The sequence below is a fragment of the Trematomus bernacchii genome, unplaced genomic scaffold (genome assembly GCF_902827165.1).
Source record: "Trematomus bernacchii unplaced genomic scaffold, fTreBer1.1, whole genome shotgun sequence".
Taxonomy (NCBI): domain Eukaryota; kingdom Metazoa; phylum Chordata; class Actinopteri; order Perciformes; family Nototheniidae; genus Trematomus; species Trematomus bernacchii.
In genome coordinates, this window is record NW_022987739.1 from 26,471,765 (window position 1) to 26,482,387 (window position 10,623).

General features: G+C 40.4%; 1 protein-coding gene across 1 annotated transcript in view; it reads left to right on the forward strand.

Annotated features, from left to right (window-relative positions):
- xpo4 (exportin 4) overlaps positions 1-10,623 on the forward strand; it is a 64,153-nt gene that overhangs the window by 36,608 nt on the left and 16,922 nt on the right. The window contains 5 exon segments of the mRNA XM_034146269.1: positions 3,916-4,090; positions 4,353-4,529; positions 4,810-4,952; positions 6,008-6,153; positions 9,933-10,110. Of these exon segments, the coding sequence (XP_034002160.1) occupies positions 3,916-4,090; positions 4,353-4,529; positions 4,810-4,952; positions 6,008-6,153; positions 9,933-10,110 (819 nt within the window).

The following is a 10,623-nucleotide window of genomic DNA, read 5'->3' on the forward strand; positions in this document are numbered from 1 at the left end:
TTGATTGTGGCATCTCAACCGTGTGGTCAACTCGTGGCCCGTGACATGTCGTGTGAATTCTCCGGCAGAAGCTCCAAATAAACCATCAGTGTTTGACATCAAAGCTCCAGCTCTCCTCGTGTCTCAATAGGCGCTTTCACACTCTTCCCAGTACAGTTCTTGAAATGTTGCGTTCACACCAAAAAAATCCGGAACTAGAACTTAGTTCATGAGAACCTTTTCACCCCCTTTTCAGATTCTCGTATGGCTTGAAATGGAAGTTGTTGTGTTGAGAAACGAGTTGTGTTGCCCTGAGGCTTTGTTTGGAGCCCATTGATTGTTCTGTGTGCATCACCGAGAATAAGTGTGTTTAGGAGGATGCATTAAAGCAGATTACTGCTCTGTTTTTAGCAGCTAGTGAGGCAGCGGATCGGGTCATACACCAGTTAGAGAACATGGGAACACTTTCCCCTTTCTCACCTTGTTATGCCAAAGTGCACTCAAGCAGAGCACTCTTCCTCTGTTGTAAAAGAAGTCTGCCAGTGCTGCAACTAATCTCTATTTATATTACAGATTGGTTCATTCTAATAAAAAGTCAAACTCTCTGTGAGAAATGATTTGAAACTCTAAAAATAGAGCTATTTTTCATCGACCTTCACATCGTTTTCAGGCCTTTATTTCAACCTGCCTTGAAAGTTATATTGTTCACTCAATGCAGCTGCAAGACTTTTAACAATAATGCATTAGCCGATCTTATTACCCCCCCCCCACTGGCTTAGAGCTGCTCTTAGAAAACAATTTAAGGTTTTATTGTTCAGTCATGAAGCCTTAAATTGATCTTGCCAAAATGGACCCTAAAAAAGTTATAATGGAGCAACCAGAAGATTGAACTCCTCTGTGCTCCTTAAATGTCTATTGACTTAATGCACTATATTTAATGCATGGTACTTATTGAAGTGATTAAATGAGTGCTTTGTATTATTCTCTCCAGGTTTAAAAATCGTAACAATACTTTTTATTCACACACTTGTTTCAGTTGTGCGAAGAAACACCATTTCTCGAAGGTTAAACGTTGACAACACAAGCAGCCATAAATATACTCTGCCTATACGAAGAAGTCAAAACATAGCAACATATTTATGAAATCACTGGCAATCTGTTCAGAGAATACAAAGTGTACAAATGCAACCAGACACCATTGCAACACTGCTACAGAGCTTTTTGTATAAAAAAGTGATGTTCAGTTTCTATCTCTCTCTGCCTATATTTATTCCATCCATTTTTTGTAATCATGCTGTGGCCATAATGTAGTGACTTTGTATCCGTAAATAAAACAAGTTATAGGTTAGTGGAGGTTTTTAATATAAATAGCAGTGTTCATAGGAACAGTGTGTGATTATCAATAAGTCAATAAATATAGAGGGACTATTTTATGATCGTTTGTGGGTGTGTCTGTAGTCAAAGGCAAGGCAAGTTTATTTTATAGTCAAAGGCGGTTCTGATCTGAATTAAGGGACCACACTTGCATGTATAAATAAATTAAACACACACACACACACACACCAGCTTGTTGTTGGACCATGTGACCCAGTGAGTAGGGGTCTCTCCCTCTCCCTCCTCTCTCCCGCTCCGTCTGTAATCACCTATTTTTGGAGCTTTTTTTCCAATTGCCTCATCGGAAAACCATGCGGAGAGGGATGGCCGATCTGCAATGATTGAACAGTTCTGCTCGCAATTTAACTCCAACTCCATCTGATAGGGGTTAGCGAGGCCTCTCACACAGCGTGCCTCTGACCGGCTGTGCTGAGGTGTGTCGGCCCAAACACAAACTCACGGCTCAGACTTTTTTTTCGATTCTGCAAAGGCAAAGATATGCAGGAAACCTCAAGAGGTGATGAGGTTTTTGGTAAATTCCCCCTTGAGTGTCAACACATGGCATATTTAGACTTTCTTTTATTATCTTTGCTAGAACGTAGAAAAACATGTTTGCATTGCATAAGAACTTAATGACTTTATATCTGTGTCATCGTATTTGTCTGTAACCAAAAAGATATGTTTATTTATCCAACTCTAAAATACTCTGCCCACTAAATATCTTGGTTTCTATTATTGAAATACCCAATACATTTTTGTCTGTAAAATGTCAGGTTTTGCCAACTGACAGCTATTAATATGTATAATTAATAATATTATAATTGTATCTGTAAAGTTATTTTAAATGTGTGTTAGGTGTGATGATGCACGTATATTTATTGCTATTTGTGCAGCCATATTTTCAGCAAACTTTGGGTAGTTTTTAGGGTTTTATAACTTAATAACAGGACCATTTATTTTGTGTTGATGTTTTTAGATTGTTGTATTCATGTGCCGTGTCACCCTGCAGTGCTGCGACTACAGAGACACATTTATTGTCAAGTGTGTTTTCAATTAGGAACACATTTTTGGATAAATCCCAGCACTTTCCAGCCTGATTCCCTGTTTTGTTCAACGGACCTTCCCCCCCCCCCTTTTTGTTCCTCTCGTGTCCCTCACATTCATTGGATTTAGACTTTTGTTTTTGTTTCTGCTTGCTCACAGTTATTTCTCATGTGGTAGGTCACGCAATCCTCCCATTTGTTGCATGCTATTTAAATGATTAATGTCTTCCCATTACAATCATTCAATACCTCCTCACATTAGTTGTACAGGCACTGTGGTTAGGTCGGTCCTGATTGTTTACATTTCAAATGACAAACCTCTTTTTTATCCGGTTTTAAAATGTAACACACTATGATTTTAGCGTGTCCACACATGTCACTTCACTCTTCATGGTATGTTCTGATGATGAAATGCTCCGTCCTACGAGGAGTGTAATTACAGCCATTTGTTCTATCATTTCGTACTCTGTGCACTGCACTTTGAGGCAGAAATACCATAAATATAACCTCAGATGCAGCTGTGGAAAACTGCTCAGGGGTCACCAGTGGGGTAAAGTGGAAATTGACCCCAGTTTAGCCTCAGCCTGCAGAGTGGAAACTGTCCTTCCTCGAGCCAAAGCACGAGTCAGATTTTAAAAATGGAAAATAACGGGTTTGACAATTTCGGTCAAGACATGCAAATTGATTTTTTTTACCACTAAACATGATGCCAGTGGATTCTTACAATCACAAGGAATCGACTGGTACAAGTTGTTCTGAGTTTCAAGTTAAAATCTCACCTTGAGATTCTGTAAACGGCGTTAGGCAAAAAGAGAACAAGTTGTAAGAAGTCTTCCACATAAAGTATTTTGAACTTAAAGGTGGGGTAGGTAATTCACTTCAGAAACACTTTTAGTTATATTCCATGGAATGCTCTTAACATCCCGATAGCAATGAATACATTAAATGCTTTGACCATAAAAAAAATATCATCTGTGGAAGCCGTAATACTGTTAAAAGCACGACCAATCATTTTAGCCGGCCCGGCTAAAATAACTGGATGGCCTACCTGCCTGTCAGCCTTCCATCTGTGCACAAACTTATCTGGTGCCCTCATTGGTCATGTGCGCGTTCGTGTGTGTTGGAGGAGGGGCTCTGTAAGGAAGTCTGAAGGAAGGGGCAGATTTTTTTTCGGCTGCGTAGTTTCAAATTCTAGCGCACTCGAGCTGGTTTCTCCATTCTTACCTACCCTACCTTTAACATTTAAATCCAGGCTGAAGACTTTTCTTTTTGCCGCTGCTTTTAATTGATAATATATTCATATCTCACACTGCACTGTAACTTTTATTCATGTACCGTTTGTTATTCATGTTTTATTATCTTTGCTTTTAAATGAGTGTTTTTAAATGCCATTTTATAATATGTTTCTCAATGTCTTTCCTTTTTGTAAAGCACTTTGAATTGCCTTGTGTTGAACGGCGCTATTTAAATAAACTTGCCTTATTTTAATTAACCTTTTTTTTTCATGCTTAATCCTCAGGATTGAGATCGAGGACTCGGAGGCGATGGGCATCTCAAACATCATCTCCAATCTGATCACCATGTTTCCTCGAACATGTCTGACGGCGCTGCCCAGCGACCTCTTCACCTCCTTCATCAACTGCCTCACGCTGCTCACCTGCTCGTTCGGACGCAGCGCCGCCCTAGAGGAGGTGGTGAGTAACAACACCTTCATCTTTCAAGTCATTCATTGTTTTATTTCTATTTGTATTCCACACACTATCTTGTCTTCTAATTTTGCTGTAACCGTCATATACAATGTATATATGCCACTGAGACGAACTTGATTTGTGATATTGGGATATACAAATAAAGTTTGATTTGATTCAAGAGAACAGAACCCAGAGATGTGAATACTCTCATTGTAATAAAGATTGTTTTGCTGACATCCATTTCGCTCGTTGTCTGTTCCCTCAGCTGGATAAAGACGACATGGTTTACATGGAGGCGTACGACAAGCTGCTCGAGTCGTGGTTGACGCTCGTTCAGGACGAGGAGCATTTTCCTCGCGGCTGCTTCGTCCAGCCGGCGATCCAAGTCTTCAACTCGTACATCCAGTGTCACCTAGCTGCTCCTGACGGCACCCGCAACCTGGTGAGACTCTTGAGACGATACACTACTTCTCATTAATGATACACACAGTGTGATCTACTGAAGGAAGGCGAGTCGGTTTTAAAAAATGTAAGGCAGACCTTAAATAAAAAGTTATTCAAAGATAGAAGTAAAGAGAGTGTTATATTTGATTTACTTGTGCTTAAAATAAAATGTACGCATTATGTATTTGACTATTTAAGTGTATATGGAGACATCATTGATTAATTGTGTCATTATGAAAAATCCATCTCTTCTTGACACTTTTAACTTCATTTTTCAGTCGGTGAACGGCATATCATCTCACGAGGAGGAGGAGATCAACGAGCTACAGGAAGACGACAGAGAGCTGTTCTGCGATCAGCTGTCCAGCATCGGCATGTTGGGACGAGTGGCCGCCGACCACTGCATCCCCCTGCTCACAAAGTAAACACACAAAACATAACCCAGTACTTCATATCCTCTCCTGTGGTCAAACTTATTCAACTGGTGTGTAAAACGTGATTTTTATATCTTAACTAACAGAAATACATTCGTAAACAAAACAATTGTTTCTCTAGTTTTGCACGATATTAGATTAGATCTTGAATTATAGTCCCAGAGGGGTATTTGTTTTCACATCTGCTGCACAACAGATATACATTCACATAGCAACATATATGTGGCAACATACAGATAAACTGTGCAAGAAACTTCATTTATGCATCCATATTGTGTCTTTAGGGATTTTAAAAGTGTGGCAAAGCTTTTTTTGTTTAGTTTGCATTACTATAAATGTATAGAGAGGCGAAGTCCCGCCCTTCTACTTCCGACCCATGGGACCTTATTTCGGAAAAATTATGTATTGAAGTCAATGGGGAGAGAAAGATTATCTATAATGCCACGAATTACACATATGATGTTTGTCTATCTTAAACAAATAATTTCAATGTCAAAAAAGTCAGTTTGTCGTAAAACTGTTGAAATATAAGACTATGAAAAATACGCAACTAGAAAGACTACAAATCCCAGAATCCCGGTCCCGCATGCTGGCTCTTATGAACCGACTCACTCCCCTTGTGTGTATGTACAGCTCTCAACATGCCCAGACTTGGAGTGATTTTCACCTCTTTTAATACTTTTCGCCTCATTCTGAAAGAAAGAAGTGACGGCCGTCTTGGTGTGTGGTGTGAGACGGGAGATGTAGTTCATTGAAAACTTGACTTGACTTGCAAAATTATCTTTTAAATTGACAAACATCATATGTGTAATTCGTGGCACAATTCAAACGGGATCGAAAGATAATCTTTCTCTCGCCATTGACTTCAATACATAATTTTTCCGAAATAAGGTCCCATGAAGCTCAACCGGAAAGGGAGGGTCTTCGCCTCTCCATTGGAGTTTCAGTGTGATCCTGGAGTTCAGACGGTATCAGCATCAGTGTTTCCTGTGTTAACGTTGTCTCTGTGTCGCCCCCCCCCCCCCCCCCCCCCCCCCCGCAGCCTGCTGGAGGACCGGGTGACACGGCTGCACGGCCAGCTGCAGAGGACGCAGCAGCACTTCATGGCCACCTCCGACCCCGAGTCCATGGACCGCAAAGTGCTGGACGACCTCTACGAGGACATCCACTGGCTCATACTGGTCTCAGGTCAGCAGCAGGACATCACACTCTGTTTCTTTGTGTCTATTTATTTTAGAAAATGTTGTTGGGGTTGTCTGATCTTCCTTTTAATTTTCTCAATTAAGTGTTTCTGTTTGCAAACCTTTCTTTATACATCAAACTAACTACAAGGATTACATAGGGCGTTTTTTAACCCCTGTTCCTGGTGATAGTACAGTATGCAACCATTATGTTTTATACATGTAAATTAAAATAGCAGATTTTAGAGTGTACGCACACACACGATAACGTCTACGACCTTTTTTACACGACTAAGACGAGACGATGACGAGCTAAAAATTGATTCTTGATAATAAAAACTATGACGAAATGTATATTTGGTTTTCGTTGACGAGACGAGACGGGACTAAGGTGTTAATGGTGGACTATCGGACTTTCAAAATGCAGGGTATTTTCCCCCAAGTGTCCGTCTTGTCTGTCAAAATGCATCTTGCGTTTCTAACTTGCAATATCATTATTTCCGCTCTCTTCACTCCAGAAGAGCGATCTCCAAGGGTGTTTCTCAATGTCGAGTACGCTTGCTTGGTACCACATGTCTTCCGAGTCACTTGCTTCAGAAGTGAGGAAAGAATCCTTCCTGGCATTCGGAAAACGAAGAGTGGAACAGGCGAGCAAGTGTGCAGGTGTGCGTCATATGAGAGGCCCCGCCTTACATTTTCCGCCACAGATTTGGGGAAATTGGTCCGTGCGCAAAGCATTGTGGGGATTTTAGGACCGCGGAGTCTACACATGTGCAGCCTCGAAATTTCTCCAAACAAAGTGCGCCGGGCTCGGTAGATTTCCAAGTATGCTGGAGATTGGAACAGTACTTCGGCGGCACTCGATGACGTAGTATGCTTGAAATAGTGGCTCTGGAGCAGCTTTACTCGACATTGAGAAACACCCCCTGTGTCTGGTCTGTGTGCGGGGGGCGGGGCCTAACTCTCTCCCTCTCTCTCTGTGTGTGCGGGGGGCGGGGCCTAACAGACACGCTGCAGCGGCGTGCACACAGATTTTTAAGAGTAGTAGTACCGTTAAAAACCTTAACGACACCCATCCCTAGATATTACACAGGTAAAATGTTAAGAGAGTGAAATGTTGCTTTACGAATTTCAACACTTGATACTGTCACGTTGATTCCAATTTCAGATTCCTGTATTTGCCTAACTTAATTAGTTTGAAGAGAGAAAACATTTCGACTAAAACTGGACTAAAACATTTTGAATTTGTCAACTAAAACTAGACTAAAACTATGAAGGATAAAAAGGACTAAAATGTGACTAAAACTAACAAGCATTTTCGTCTAAAGACTAAATCAAAAATAGCTGCCAAACTTAACACTGCTTGCAGTCAAGTATTACAGATATCTAAACATATTTAAATATATATATTAAGAGGGTTCAGTTTCCACATATTCTCACATGGTTTTATGTCACACATGGCACTGAAAGCACTTCTTAAAAAGCTGTATGATGTTCTCATACACTTGTTATAGTTTTCATAAATAACTTTAACAGCGCAGTTTATCCCACATCAAATCCGACTTTATTTGTAGACCAGACAGAAAACAGGACTCCACCCGGCTCTGTGGGTTTGTGTTGATGAAATATCTGCATAATTGAAGACGTGTCAACTTGCCTTAAGCAGCTGCCTTTTTTAAAGTGAAATCTGTTATATTTTGATCAGCAGATTTTGTGGAGTAAAATAAAATACTAAAACTGGTAAATGTGTGCGGTGGAAAACCCACTTTATGTCGTTTCGTTGTTGTCACACCTGTTGATATTCACAAGGCCAATAATGTTTGTTGTTGGTGTTATTCCAATGTAACAAACTAATGTTTTCATTATGAAGTCATCTTGATCATTTTCTTTGTAGACATTTTCAAATTGCTCCAATTTTAATTTGACTACGATAGAAAACTAAAAGAGGGATAATCTCAACTGAGAAGGTACACAATAATGTAAATAAGTAAAAGATTCAGAAAATGTGTGGCGAACTATTTTATTTGTGGACCGACTAGCCCATTATTTATTAAATCGTTTCAGCACTTAAGATAAACAATATGATGATGTTTATTTATTTAAATATATTTATTGAATTTTCACAGCGTAACACAATCAAGAAGGAGCATGATACCAATATGTACCCCCTTTTTTCCCACTTATCCCAAACACAGAACACATTCTCCACACATGCAATAAAATAAAATATGAATTAATTAATTATTTTAAAAAAAAATAATAATAATAATAATAATGACAAATAAAAAAATAATAACATAAGTGAAGAAATCCCAAAAACAAAGACAATTACAAAGACAGCACAACAGTAGAAGGAATATACAGATGTGTACACTGAGGGTTATAAGACACAACAATTACATAAAGGCTTATACATGAGAGTAACACATGCGTCACTTCCGGGCAAAAAGTACGGCTCCGCCCACTTTTGGGGGAAAACAAAGCTGTCATTTGAATGGCGGTCAATACAAATTCTGAAGTTTTTGCCAATCCCATCAGAAATGTAAGAAAACCGTGGATTTCTGGATCTTCAAAGAGCCCGATTACGATGGCCAGTCAGGCAAACAATTACATTAAAGTGGACCTATCATGCTATATTTGAATAATATAGTGTAGGACCATACCTATATAAGGCATATTTATACTTTTTTTTTTCAAAATACCAAACAGATCATGCATTTTAGCCATGCCTCATTTCGCTCAATTTGACATTTTTTAGATCTGTTTTAGCAAGGGCAGATTCTGTGAGAACAGCACCACCTACAGGCCTGGCATATGTACTACAGCGTCTCCAGCGCTTTCGAACGGCAATGGCCGTGGCTGTCTCCTCCTGATTGGTGGAGTTGGCCCAATAGCCGTAGCGCCACCGTCCTGACGTCAGGACAGTGTTCAAATCTGGATCAGTTTTTATCAGATCCGTTGCAGCCCCTTTTTTAGAGATTTGGGTATGGAGGAAAATAGAGAGGGTTGTGTTTTCTGACACTTGGTGAGTTCCCTGGAACACTGGGGACACATATTCATGTAGAAAAGACGTACAAAAGTGCATTTTGCATGATAGGTCCCCTTTAAGCCATTGGAAATCGGCGATCGGGCTCGATATATGGTTAAATATAGCAGTAGGCTATCGATTTTTATAGATGAGAGTAACATCTACGTCACTTTACGGCCCCGCCCACTTTTGGGGGAAACAACGCTGTCATTTGAAGCCTGAAACCACAGAGCTCTTCTTTTACTGTCCTTTGTTCTTAGACGAAGTACAGAAACACTGAACTCTGGATTTGTTTTAATGTTTGAGGTGCAATAAACGACAGCTTTTTGGCATGTTAAAACTATTATTTTCCGCCTCGCTCATGAGAGTAACAGCTGCCGAAATTACACCCTCGCCTACTGATTTTAATTTAACCATATATCGAGACCGATTGTCGATTTCAAATGATTGAATGTAATTGTTTGCCTGACTGGCCATCGCTCTTTGAAGATCCAAAAATCCACGGTTTTCAAAACATTCTGATCGGATTGACAAACACTTCAGAATTTGTATTGACCGCCATTCAAATGACAGCGTTGTTTTCCCCCAAAAGTGGGCGGGGCCGTAATGTTCGCCCGGAAGTGACGTAGGTGTTACTCTCATCTATTAGACATTGCAAACTATATGGAAATTATGTTTATTTTTTATTGTTAGACGTTTCAAAGAAAGCCTTAAAATTTGAGATAGCAGGATCTAACATGTGTCTGTTCCTCCTGCAGGTTATGTATTAGCAGACGACTGTCAGGGAGAGACCCCTCTGATCCCCTCGGAGGTGATGGAGTTCTCCATCAAACACTCGACAGAAGTGGACATCAACACGACGCTGCAGATCCTCGGCTCCCCGGGCGAGAAGGCCTCCTCCATCCCGGGCTGCAACCGCACCGACTCCGTCATCAGGTACTCATCCTGATCAAGAGTCATTTAAAAATCATTGGTAACACTTTATATTAAAGTGGACCTATCATGCTATATTTGAATAATATATTGTAGGGCCATACCTATATAAGGTATATTTATACGTTTTCTTTTTCAAAATACCAAACAGATCATGCATTTTAGCCATGCCTCATTTCGCTCCATTTTGCTCTCCTCCACCCTGTCTTTGCATGCGCTGCAGCTGACCACGCCCCCCTGCAAAGGAGGGGGCCGAGTTACGAGCGTCGTGTTACCATGCTGTTACCATGCCACGGCAACCTCTCATTCCCCTGATAGGTCAGCTCCGCCGTCCTGACGTCAGAGGAATGTTCAAATCTGGATCAGTCTTTATCAGATCCGTTGCAGCCCTGTTTTTAGAGATTTGGGTATGGAGGAAAATAGAGAGGGTTGTGTTTTCTGACACTTGGTGAGTTCCCTGGAACACCGGGGACACATATTCATGTATAAAAGACGTACATAAGTGCATTTTGCATG